This window comes from Ictidomys tridecemlineatus, chromosome 3, assembly GCF_052094955.1.
Source record: "Ictidomys tridecemlineatus isolate mIctTri1 chromosome 3, mIctTri1.hap1, whole genome shotgun sequence".
Classification (NCBI taxonomy): Eukaryota; Metazoa; Chordata; class Mammalia; order Rodentia; family Sciuridae; genus Ictidomys; species Ictidomys tridecemlineatus.
Window position 1 is genome coordinate 45,619,220 of NC_135479.1, and position 13,847 is coordinate 45,633,066.

General features: G+C 38.3%; 1 protein-coding gene across 3 annotated transcripts in view; it reads right to left on the bottom strand.

Annotated features, from left to right (window-relative positions):
- The window catches only part of Smg6 (SMG6 nonsense mediated mRNA decay factor), a 234,817-nt gene that overhangs the window by 204,922 nt on the left and 16,048 nt on the right, over positions 1-13,847 (bottom strand). For all 3 annotated transcript variants that reach the window (XM_005327910.5, XM_021728164.3, XM_021728163.3), the window contains 2 exons: positions 6,063-6,173; positions 5,492-5,704 (listed from right to left, as the gene is read on the bottom strand). In XM_005327910.5, coding sequence (XP_005327967.1) covers positions 5,492-5,704; positions 6,063-6,173 — 324 coding nt within the window. The remainder of the gene's footprint in view (positions 1-5,491; positions 5,705-6,062; positions 6,174-13,847) is intronic.

The following is a 13,847-nucleotide window of genomic DNA, read 5'->3' on the forward strand; positions in this document are numbered from 1 at the left end:
GTGTCCAACTACAATGAAAAATTTTTAAAAATAAAGTAAAAAAATAGGGGCTGGGGTTGTGGCTCAGTGGTAGAGTATCGCCTAGCATGTATGGGGTACCAGGTTTGATCCTCAGCACCACAATAAAAATAAATAAATAAAGGCACCATGTCCATCTAAAACTAAAAAAAACAATAATTTTTTTAAAAAATGGCTGGGGATGTGATACAGGGGTAAAGCACCCCTGGGTTAAATTCCCAGTACCAAAAAAACCTAGTAGTAGTAGAAGAAGTAGTAGTATGGGCCAGATCATGTGGGGGTCCAGTAGACTATCAAGGATTTTTGAACCTAATTCTAAAAACAAATAGAAAGAACTAAAGACTTTAAATAGGAAAGTAACATGATCAGAATTATGCATCTGGAAGCTCCTTTGGATTACTTCTAAAAAGAAAGACCTGAGAAGAACTAGGAACAAATGGGGAAAGACCACAAGGAACTCCTTTTAATAGTATGTAGATTACTGAAATGATAACTTGTAGGACTAGGTGATGGCAATGAGAATGGAGAGAAATGGATGGCTTAAAGTTAGTTTAAGAGTAGATTCAGGGCCAGGTGCAGTGGCGCACACCAGTAATCCCAGTGGCTCGGGAGGCAGAGACAGGAGGATCGGGAGTTCAAAGCCAGCCTCAGAAATCTAGTGAGGTGCTAGGCAACTTAGTGAGACCCTGTCTTTCATAAAATACAAAATAGGGCTGGGGATGTGGCTCAGTGGCTGGGTGCCCCTCAGTTCAATCCCTGGTACCCCCGCCCAAAAAAAAGAGTAAATTCAGAGCTAGGGAAATAGCTCAGTTGGTAGAGTACTTCCCTTGCACGCACAAGGCCCTGGGTTCAATCCTCAGCACCACCATCAAAAAAAAAAAGTAGATTCAATAGCACTTGGTATTGACTCAATGTAGGAATGCAGGGGAAAAAAAGGGTAAAGGATGACCCAAGTATCTAGCAAGAGCACACATCACATCTTATTCTCCAGCTATACTGAATTACTTGCAGTTCCCTAAGCCTTTATGCTTCTCTCATAAGTACAGAAGCACCCTTACATCACCTTTTAGCTGCAAAATGCTGCCTCATCCTAGCCTTCACCAAGCATGCCCAGACCAGACGCTCAGCTGTATGCTCCCATAGTCTCCCCTCACCCCATGCTTGCCTTCATTACAGCACTTAACACACCATGCTGTGATCATATACAGTCATGTATCACTTAACTATAGGCCTACATTCACTTTCAGAAATGTACCATTAGGTAATCTCATCACTGTATGAGCATCACAGAGTATACTTACAAAACTAAGACAAATACAATATAATTTTATGGGACCACTATTGTATATGTGGTTTGTCACTGACGAAAATGTTGTTATATAGCACATGACTGTATTTATCATTTTATCTTCCCTATGGGACCAAATGCTCCTGAGTTTAAAGATCATTTTTGGTTGTTTTAATTTCTATAATACCAATGTCTACTTCTCATCAATCTGTATGTCACAGGGACAGAAAAAGCAAACTGAGTTCTTGGGATCTACTACAAGAAAGAAAGAAAGCTGGAACATGACCAGGGCTTAAAAAAACAGATAAAAACAGCACTGTGGTTATCTTACTGGATAAAAGAAGAGCTAAAACTACAGGTTTTTTTCTTCTCAATGCTGGGGATCAAACCCAGGTATCACACATGCTAGGCAACCACTCTTACCACTGAACTATAACCCTAGCCCCAAAACTGCAGAATTCTTCCTCAAGTGCTAGTAGCTTAGAAATAAAAACAAAAACTCACAGATGTAAATTTTTAAAAATTAAGGGAAATAGTTCTCCTAGGGTAAAAAAATATATATAAATAGTATCAGGTGGTGTTATATACACCTGGAAAACTAGCAACTCAGGAGGCTAAGGGAGGAAGATCACAAGTTTGAGGCCAGCCTCAGAATTTACAAGGTCCTGTCTCAAAATAGAAAGGGTCAGGAATGTACAGTGCTCCTGGGTTTAATCCCTCGTAAGGTTTGGATGTGAGGTGTCCCCCCGAAAGTTCATGTGTGAAACAATACAAGAAGGTTTAGAGGAGAAACGATTGGGTTATGAGCCTTAACCCAATCAGTGAATTAATCCCTGATGGGATTAATTGAGTGGTGACTGAAGGTGATTAGGGTGTAGGTGAAGGAGATGGGTCAATGGGGGTGTGTGCCTTTGGGTATATATTTTTATCTGGTGAGTAGAGTCTCTGCTTCCTAATCATCAAGTGAATTGCTTCCTTCCACCACACTAATCCACCATGGAGTTCTGCCTCACCTCCAGCCCTAAAAATGAACCCAGCTGTATATAGACTGAGGCCTCTGAAACCGTGAGCTGCCATATAAAATCTTCCTCCTCTAAAATTGCTCTTGTTGAGTCTAAAACAATCCCCAATTTCTGTTTCTTTCTGGCATTTACAAGGTTTTTACTTTAAAAAAATAAAATAATTAATAAAATCTATGGGTCTAATGAAAGCTCACATGCTGAAAATGCCTTCTCTGAGATCAACATAATAAAAACAAACTCATGTAAACATTTTTTTTTTTTTTTGGTAGTACTAGGGATTAAACCCAGGGTCTTGAGTATGCTAGACATGTGCTCTACCAGTGAGCTACAGCCCCAGGCTTTATGACATTACTGAAAAGTAAATAAATATCTTATGAAAAAGAGAATGCTAGAAAAGATTAGTTATAGGCTGTGGTTGTAGCTCAATGGTAGAACGCTTCCCTGGCATATATGAGGCACTGGGTTTGATCCTCAGCACCACATAAAAATAAATAAAATGAAGGTATTGTGTCCATTTACAACTGGAAAAAAAAGTAATAAAAAAAAAGAAAATTAAAAGATTAGCTACATCTTTTTAAGAAGGATTCCCAACCTAAGGGCCAACATCAAAGACAGACACAAAAGGCTTTCTCAAATTGTCCTTTGGTACTTTCATTTTTTAAGAAGTTGGATAGTGTAGCTAATCCAACAGAACAAGTTATCTCTTACCCAAAAGGCTGACAGTTTGAGGCAGTACTATCTAAACTAGGAGAGGAAAGCAGTAAGAGATTCTACCACAGCAGCAACTCCAACATGCTTCTATAACACATGAATACGGGGCTCCAAGCATACTGTAGTACATAGGAACTGGTAGTTTAATTTATAAGTAATGACCGCTTTCCAAGTCATTCACAAAACAGCTAAAAACTAAGAAAGATAAAGGAAGACAAACAGGGATTTTAAATTAAACTCCAAAGGGGGCTGAGGATATAGCTCAGTTGGTAGAGTGCTTGCCTTGCATGCACAAGGCCCTGGGTTCGATCCCCAGCACCAAACAAACAAACAAAAAAACATAAAAACAAATTAAACCCCAAAGGAGTTAGGCACAGTGGTACACATCTGTAATCCTGGCATCTTGGGCGGCTAAGACCAGAGTATCGAAAGTTTGAGGTAGGCCTCAGCAATTTAGCAAGATCCTCTCTCCAAATAAAAAGAAAAAAAAGGGTTGGAAATATAGCTCAGTGGTAGAGAACCCCTGGGCTCGATCTCCAGTACCCTCAACACAAACACCCAAAAAATATCCAAAGGGAAAAAACCCTCCTATCCCACCACTTTTGACTCATTCTTAGAAAAACATGCCTCCAACTTCAAAGAGAAAATAAAAAACAAAAGGCCCTCTCTTATCTTTCTCCCACAATGCCCACAAATTTACCTGCATCCCTAGATTAATCCCAAATTCATCCTTTCCCTCAAGCATAAGAAAGCAGGATCTCTTGCCCTCTGTCAAGCTAATCTCTTCACCTGTGCTCTAGATCTTATTCCCTTCCAATCCTATGCAAGGTCTTCTTTCTCATATCTTCAACTTATTTTTCATTCTATGTTCTTTAATTCTAATAACAAATCAACTCTCATGGTTTCATTATCATCTACAAAAAGAAACGTTCTAAAATCTTCATCTCTGGCTTAATCAGCTCTCAATTTCAGATACCTGTTAGCTTCTGAATATCTTTACTGCAGGGTCCACAGGAATGATAAAAAACAGGTCTAAAATTAAACTCATCATCTTTCTATTAAGACCAGCTCCACCTTTATTCCCTATCTCAGGGAATGGACCATCATCTATCTAGTATCTAGTTTTCCAAACTATAAACCTAGTGTTATTTTTTTTTTTTTTAGGGGGGGCGGTTACTAGGGATTGAATTCAGGGGCACTTGATCACTGAGCTATATCCTCAGCCCTATTTTGAATTTTATTTAGATACACGTTCTCACTGATTGCTTAGTGCCTTGCCATTGCTGAGGCTGGCTTTGAATTCATAATACTTCTGTCTCAGCCTCCCAAACCACGAAAATTACAGGAATGTGCCACAGCGCATGGCTAGTGTTATTCTTAACTCTTCTCTCCCTGATCTCCCTTATTAATATATCTGTTCAATTCTTATATCTGTTCACTTTACTCCATCTCCAAAGCCATTTCTTGCTTCAAGTCCTTTTCACATCTCCAATGGATTAATCTCAAGGCACAATGAACCAGGTTACACTTTTCCAAATCCAGTGCTCTCTCTTCCTAACTTCAGGTCTTTGCAAATGCTATTTCCTTTGCTCTGCCTGTTCACTCTTCTGTGTTCTTCACTAGAATGCTCACCTTGAGAGCAAGGGGAGAACTTATTCACTGCATCTTTAATGCCTGGCACACTGCAAGTATTTAATAATCATTTATTGAAAAAAAGAAACCTTCTATACAAGCCTGTGATTTCCTACTGTCATTTCTCCTGGCTTTGAGAAAACCAAAACCCAGCCCAAGAGTTATAAGAATAGGATAGATCAGCCTAAAAGGCTGATGACAAACTAGACTAACCAACATACCCATGCTGCTTCAGTTAATTTTCTAAATGTAAAGTCAAGCAAGAGAGAAAAAAATTAAATACAAAATCAGCTCAGTACAATGGCACATGCCTTTAATTCCATGTACTTGGGAGGCTGAGAAAGGAGGAGTGGAAGTTCAAGGCCAATTCGGGCAACTTACCAACCTGTTCTAAAAATAAAAAATAAAAAGTGCTGAGGGAATAGCTCCATAGCAGAATTCCCCTGGGTTCAAAACCCCATTGCCAAAAGAAAAGGTACAAACTCCCAAAGAATCTTAACATGACATCAGTGATGCACAACTGAAAGCAACGAAGTTCTAATCCTACGTTTACTAAATTCTACAGTGCCACATAGTGGTGAGAGAAGAAAGCAGTAAAGATAAAAGACCTGTAAATGGGAAGGAAGTAGACATAAGGGAGCCTTAAGTGATTGGTGTACCCCGCAAAGAGTGGGAATCATCTATAGAATACTTCATAGTTATATGAGCTGCCTGACTTGGCCCCACCCCAGTGCACCCCACTCCATGCTGTGCCACCCCACCCAGCACTGCCCTGGGGTTTAACAGAGCTAGTTTTGCTTACTGCATCACTCTTACTTACATCACTGGGACTCAGGCTGCCCAGCCCATTCTCCTGCTCAGAATCCTTCCCAGACTCAGTGCCCTGAGAGGACCTGGGATGGGATGGATGAATCCAGATCTCCAGGCGAGTGGTGTCATCTCCAACATGCCGGAAAGTAGATTTCTTTCCTTTTCGCCATTGATCGGGGCTCAGTTCAAATTCTTCATGTTGCTTCTTTTCCATCTGTTCTGCCTATAGGGCAGACAGACACACCAAGCTCAGACTCTCCTGGAACTCATCTACTAAGAGCAGAGCCCTCACCTATATTTGTTGCCTAAAAACTATAAAAAAGTAAAGAGTATAATACAGTATCAAAGTAGCAGAGTATCATCTGCTTTGTCACAGAAGTTTAAATTCTATGAACTTTGGAACACGTACACCACCCAAGGGCCCCTGATAGCTTTCACTCTGTGTAGCAGCTGACTGATTACCACCAGCACAGCCTGATGCAACCACTTGAGGACATTACTAGTCATTCCCCTGAGAATGAAGAGACACAAAGGGAAATGCATTTTCCTAGGAACGAATGATTCTCTACATCTCCACTTACCTTTCGTTTGGTCTCTTCAAACAAGCTCATAAGACTCTCCTTGGCAGTCAGGATAGGGTTGCTGGCAGCTAAACTGCGCATGTAGTAATACACAGCATCAAGCTTCCTCCTCTGTACAAAGAGGCCAGAGACACTCAGTCACCCAGTATTCTTCCCATGCCAACACAACACACCAACCTAGGAAACTTTACAATCTCTCTCAGCCTGTCCCCCAAGCTATCAGGAATTCTAGTAAGAAAATCAGAATGCTATCCATGGGAGATACATAATGCTATCCACGGCAATTACACAGGGGTCTCTTCTTGCACAACACAGAACAATATCTTACAGGCAGAGGACCTCCAAGAACCAAGTACTCATATGAGGGAGAAAAGAACAGAAACATAGTTGGGCACAGTGACACACACCTATAATCATAGCCACTTGAGCAGCTGAAGTCCTCAGCAACTTATCAACATCATATCTCAAAAGAGTGCTCACCTAGCATGCATTAGTCACTAGGTTTGATACTCAGCATAAAATAAAGATATTGTGTCCACGTATAACTAAAAAATAAATACTTAAAAAAAAAGACTGGGGGGCTGGGGATGTGGCTCAGGGGTAGTGCGCTCGCCTGGCATGCGTGCGGCCCGGGGTTCGATCCTCAGCACCACATGCCAACAAAGATGTTGTGTCCGCCAAGAACTAAAAAAATAAATAAATAAATATTAAAAATTCTCTCTCTCTCTCTCCTCTCTCACTCTCTCTTTAAAAAAAAAAAAAAAAAAAAGACTGGGGATATAGCTCAGTGGTAAAATACACCTGGGTTCAGTCCCCACTCAGACAGAAAGAAAGATAGAATGTCTGTCTCAAAATATGAACATCAATTTTATTTTGTTCTTAGAGAAAAAATGTTCAGGTCTGGGGTTGTGGCTCAGTGGCAGAGTGCTCACCTAGCACATGTGAGGCCCTGGATTTGATCCTCAGCACCACATAAAAATAAAATAAAGGTATTGTGTCCAACTAAAACCAAAAAATATTTTTTTAAAAAAAGAATGTTCAATTCACTTTAAATTTCCTACTGTTACCAGAGTAAGTATGGTCTAATGAAATTAGAGGCCAGACAAACCTGAGTTCAACTGACTCAACAGGAGTTGATTTAGAGATTTTGGAAAAGTTACATAATAATCTTCCTGAACTCCCATATCCTCACCTTTAAAATGGGAATAATACCACCTACAGAGCAGTATCCTCAGGTTTAGACAGTATCTGTGATGTGCTGATCACGTGACTTACATTTAGCTGTAATTAATGATGCTATCATTGTTATAATTTTTTAAATAAACAATTGGGTAAATATTTTATGAATATTATTCAATGAATTCAGCAAATAAACACTCCGAGACCACTTTAAAAGCAATTAATATGGAAAAGTAAAGGAAGCTGGGCATGGTGGCACACACACAGTCTAAAGGAAGAGAACTTCCTGAACAATATAGCAAGACTCCATCTTGAAAGGTCAGGGGAGCTGGAGATCTAGGCCAAGTGGTAGAATGCTTGCCTGAAAAGCACACGGCCCTGGGTTCAATCCCTAGCACCTCAAGTAAATAAATAAAATTTAAAATAAATAAAATTTAAAGGTGGAGGGGGCCAGTAGTTGCTGGAGAGCTAGGGGTATAGCTCGGTGGTAAAGAACTTCTCTAGCATGTACAAGGTACATGGCAACATGGAAGAAAAAGAGAGGAGGGGAGAGAAGGAAAAAGGATCATAAAGAAGGAAAAACACCAAAAATCACAGAAACAAAGGGGAAGGATATTCAAAAGGTTTTACTCTATTACTTCATATATAGTTTCAATATTTTCTGTTATCATTCTTTAAAACTCTCATCTGTATTCATCCAGCATGTTTAAAGGTGTACTTATTTCTAAGGTCAACCACCTGAGTCTGAATCTAGTCCTATCACTTATTAGGTATGAAATTAATCTAGTTCCAGAGAGGTTTCCTTATTTGTAAACTGGAGATATTTACACAAATATGGCTTCTAGAAAGATTACCCTTTCATAATATATAGAGTTTAACAGACTATCTGGCCCACCATTGTAGCCAATTAAGCAGTAGCTATTTTTAATATTATTCCAATTCATACTAATCTCTACTTATACCACTCACTTGATTTCAAACTGTATTTTATCTATTATATTTTTTCATATTCAAACATTTCTAAAATTGTGATATAACTTACAATCAATATCTACCATTATGTGTTATTTTAATTTGCAACATTTTTCTTAGTGGAACACCAAATAATGGAATATCTAACAATCAATTACATATTTTACCAAGTCTAATTTGTATTACTGTCTACACACCTCACCTGTCTTCTCAACAAAGCTTTTTTCAGAGCAAAACCCAAATCATATATTTTACCACTCACATCATTTCACAAAGTTCTATACATAGCATATTCTCAATAAATACCCAATTCACTAAATGACTGACAGGAGGATACAGAAAAGTTGGGGAAATGTTAATAGACAACTAGGATGAGAGGAGACAAACGAAGAGAAATAGAAAAAGAACTTGAAAGGCAAGCTAATCTAGAACAGAGGGCTATCAAAGAAAAAAATATCAATTTAATTAGAATGTCAAAAAGCCATTGAGGGAATTCAGCAAAGTTGTAAGATCACACACAAAATCTAATATGACATCACAATGAATAATCTGAAAAGGAAATTAAGAAAATAATTCCTTTTGAAATAGCATAAGGAAAAAATAACATAATTAGGGTTTGGGGACATTGCTCAAGGATAGAGCATTTGCCTCCCATGTGTGAAGCCCTGGGTTTGATTCGAAGTCCCAGCTACTTGGGAGGATTGAGGAGAGAAAAATACTTGAATCCAGGAGTTTCAGGTCAGCCTGAGCAACATACTGAGACCCTATCTCAACAACAAAATTCAACATTATGGAAATGCAAATCAAAACCACAATTCAATAACACTTCACACCTATTTGAACAACTACTATCAGAAAATAAGCCAGGTGCGGTGGCAAACACCTGTAATCCCAGCAGCTGGGGAGGCTGAGACAGGAAGATTGCAAGTTCAAAGCCAGCCTCAGCAAAAGCAAGGTACTAAGCAACTCAGTGAGGTTCTCACTCAGTGAAGTTCTCTAAATAAAATACAAAACAGGGCTGAGGATGCGGCTCAGTAGTCAAGTGCCCCTGAGTTCAATCCCCAATACTCTCCCCACCAAAAAAAAAATAGGGCTAGGGTTGCGGCTCAGCAGTACAGTGCTTGCCTAGCATGTGTGAGGCAGTGGGTTTGATTCCAGCACCACATACATAAATAAATTAAATTAAAAAATAGAAAATAATTAAGTGTTGGAAAAGCAGAGAAACTGGAACTCTTGTGCACTGTTGATAGGAATTTCAAATGGTGCCACTGTTTTAAGAAACCACATAATTATTTCTTTAAAAATTGAAAATAGCAGGGCTGGAGTTATGGCTCACTGGTAAGAGCACTTGCCTAACATGTGTGAGGCCCTGGGTTTGATTCTCAGCACTGCATATAAACAAATGAGTAAAATAAAGGTCCATAACATCTAAAAAAATTTTTTTAAATTGAAACCAGCTAGGCACAGTGGCACATTGCCTATAATCCAAATGGCTTAGGAGGCTAAGGCAGGAGAATGGAAAATTCAAAGCCACCTCAGCAACTTAGCAAGGGTCTAAGCAACTTAGTGAGACCCTGTCTCAAAAATAAATCTTAAAAATGGGCTGGAGATGTGGCCCAGTGGTTAAGCAACCCCAGTACCAAAAAAAAAAAAAAAAAAAAAGAAAGAAAGAAAGAACTGGACATGGTGGCACATGCCTGTAATCCCAGAGACCCAGGAGGCTGAGGCAAGAGGCTCACAAGTTCAAGGCCAACCTGGGCAACAGAGCTAGATACTGTTTCAAAATAAAAATACATAGGAGTACTAATGTAGCTCATTAATAAAACACCCCTGGGTTCAATCCTCAGTAACCCCCCCCAAAAAATTAAATATGACCATATAATCTAGTAATTCTAATCCTAGAACCCTACCCAAAATAACTGAAAGCAGGGTCTCAAAGAGAAATTTGTACACCCATGTTAATCAGAGCATTATTCACCATAGCCAAAATGTAGAGACGCAACCCAAATATTCAATGACAGAGAATGAATAATAGAGTAATCCATTCCAGAAATAACTAACTCATAAATTTTAAATTACATGTCATGTAAATAGCAAGGTGAAATCTCTTTTTAGTATACATGTTGTTGCAATTATTCTACTTTATCATATCATTTGTTAAAGCTGTTAATTTCTTAGTGTGAGTTACAATTAAACTTTTAATATAGGTATCTACGTGTAGGAAAAAAAAACATGGTACATACATCTAAGGGTTCAATACAGTCTGCAGTTTCAGCATCCACTGAAGATCTAGGAACATATCCCTCAAGGATAACAGAGGGTACTACTGTACAAAATGTGGTATTTACATACAAAGGAATACTCCTTAGTTTAAAAAGGAGGAAATTCTGACATGTTACAACATGGATGAACCTTGAGAACTTTTGCTAAGTTCAGTAAGTTAATTACAAGAAGACATATACTGTATGAGTCCACTTATATAAGGTATCTACAATAGAAAAACTCAGAAAATAGGAAGCTGGTTGCTAGGGGATGGGATGTGGGAGGATGAGGAGATGTTGTTTAACAGATATATACAGTTGTGGTTTTGCAAGATGAAGAGAGTTCTAGAAACTGGTGGCACAAAACTATGAATGTACTTGACACTACTGAAGTACTACATTTCAAAAGGGGATACAGCTCAGTGGTACGATGCTTGCTAGTATGTGTGAGATCCTGGGTTGACCGCCAACACCACAAAAATAAATAGATAGATATAGATAGATAGATAGATAGATAGATAGATAGATAGATAGATAGATAGAGGAAAGAGCCAAGATACAGCTCAGAGGTTGAGTGTTTGCCTCATAAATGGGAGGCCTTGAGTTCAATTCCTAGCACCTGATACAAATAAACAACAACAACAAAAAGGATAGAAAAGGGCAAGACAAATAATTTTTTTGTTATGTGTATTTTACCACTACTAAAAAAATTTTTCTTAAATTATTTCCAATGAGCTTGAACAGACACTCTCCAAGCGACAAACATGAAAAGATGCACCTCATTAGTCACTAGGGAAATGCAAACTAAAACCACAATGCAACAAAACTTTGAACTCACTAGATTTGGGGATATCAACAAATTTATTCTAAAGTTTACATGGGAAACTGGGTGTGGTGACACATGCCTATAATCACAGTATCTAGGGAAGCTAAGGAAGGAGAATCACAAGTTCAAGGCCAGCCTCAACAATTTAGCAAGACCCTGTCTCAAAATTTTAAAAATAAGGGTATGGATATAGCTCAGGGATAAAGCATCTCTGAGTTCTACCACAAAATAAATAAATAAAGTTCATATGAAAAGGCAAAAGAACACCCAATACAACACTGAAGAAGAATAAAGTTGAAGACTGATTCTATCTGACTTCAAGGTAAACTGAAAAGGGGTGTGGTGGCATATGCCTGTATAATCCCAGTGACTTGGGAGGCTGAGGCAGAAGGATGCTAAATTTAAGGGTAGTCTTAGCAAGTTAGCAAGGTCTTAAGCAACTCAATGAAACCCTAAATCATACTGAATAATAAAATGGGCTCGGGACGTGGTTCAGTGGTAAAACACCCCTGCATTCAATCCCCAGGACCCCTCAAAAAAAAAAAAAAAGATATACTCTAAAGCTACAATAATCAAGACAGTGTGGTGTTGACCCAAGAACAGATTAATTGGATCAAAAGAACAGAAGAGAGAACCCAGAAATAAACCCTTAAGAATAAAGTCAAATGACAAAGGAGCAAAAGCATTCAATGGAGATTGGCCTTTTTGAGAAATGGTTCTGTAACAACTCAATCTCCACATGCAAAACAAATCTATACTCAGACCTTATACTTATCCCAAAAATCAACTCAAAACAGTTTGTAGACCTAAACTAAAAGTAAAATTATACAATTCCTAGAATATGAAAAAAACTTAAAAGTATGGGTTTGGTGATGACGTCCAGATACCCACCAAAAGCACAATCTATATAAAGAAAAAACTTGCAAGTTGTATTTCATTAAAATTTAAAACTTGGACTGAGGTTGTAGCTCAGTGGTACAGTGCTTGCTAGCATGTGTGAAGCACTGGGTTCAATTCTCAGAACCATATATAAATAAGTAAAATAAATGTCCATTGACAACTAAAAAAATATTTTAAAAAATTTAAAACTTCTCTGCCAATCACTAGGAGAAAATACTGTAAAACACATATCAGATAGCAGACTAGTATCCAAAAAACTACTAAAATTGAATAATAGGGAAAAAAAACAACTTTAAAAATGGGCAAAAGATCTGAAGGGCTTACCAAAGAAGATATGCATATAGCAAATAAGCCTATGAAAAGATGTTCAACTTAAAATTCATTAGGGAATTGCAGTAGCAGAGGACTATAATCCCGGTTACTTGGGAGGCTGAGGTAGGAGGATCACAAATTCAAGGACAGTCTGGGTAACTTACAGAGATCCTGTCTTTTAAAGGGCTAGGGATGTAGTTCAGTGTTAGAGCACTTGCCTAGTATTTACCAGACCTTGGGTTCAATCCCTAGCACTGCCAAAATGATGAATGAATAAATAAAATTTTTTAAAAATTTAAAGGGCTAGGGATTTAGTTCAGTAGAAGAATGCTTGGTTAAAATGTGTGAGGCCCTTAATTTGATCCCTGGTACCACCACCCCCCAAAGAGGGGAGGGGAGAGATATTCTACTGCACACTTATTAAAAGGGCAAAAGTTCAGGTTGGACACCATTTGGTCCAATTATCCCACTCCTCAGAAAAAAAAAGACTTAAAATCTGCATAGTATACTAACAGCCACATCAGTGTTTATAACAGCTCAATTCACAATAGCTAAGCTATGGAACCAACCTAAATGCCCTTCAACAGATGAATGGATAAAGAAAATGTGGTACATATATACAATGGAATTTTACTCAGCCGTAAGAAGAATGAAATTATGGCATTTGCCAGTAAATGGATGGAACTGGAGACTATCATGCTAAGTGAAATAAACCAATCCCCTAAAAACCAAAGGCAGAATGTTTTCTCTGATATGTGGATGGTGAGTGATAATAGGTTGGGGGGGCGGGGGATGGGAAAGACAGTAGAATGAATCGGACATAACATTGCTATGTTCATATATGAATACTCAACCAGTAAACTCCATATCATGTACAACCACAAAAATGGGAAGTTATAATCCATGTATGTATACTATGTCAAAATATATCCTACTGTCATGTCTAACTAAAAAGAATAAAAAATTTTTTTAAAAAATTCAGACTGGGGTTTTAGCTCAGTAGTAGAGTACTTGTCTAGTATGGGCAAGATCCCTGAATTCAGTGGGGGGGGGGGCAGCGAGATAGTAAAAATAAAAAATAAAAAAACACTGCTTATTCCAAATGCTCACAATGATGTGGAACAACAGAACTCTCATGTGCTATTAGCAGGAATGCAAAATGGTACAGCCTAACTCTGGAAGACAGTTTGTTGGTTTCTTACAAAGCTAAACATATGCTTACTCATATGATCTAGCAATTTTGTGTTCCTTCATATCTACCCACATGATGTGAAAACTTATATCTACACCAAAAAACTGAACACAAATGTATATAGCAGCTTTTGAACAACTGCT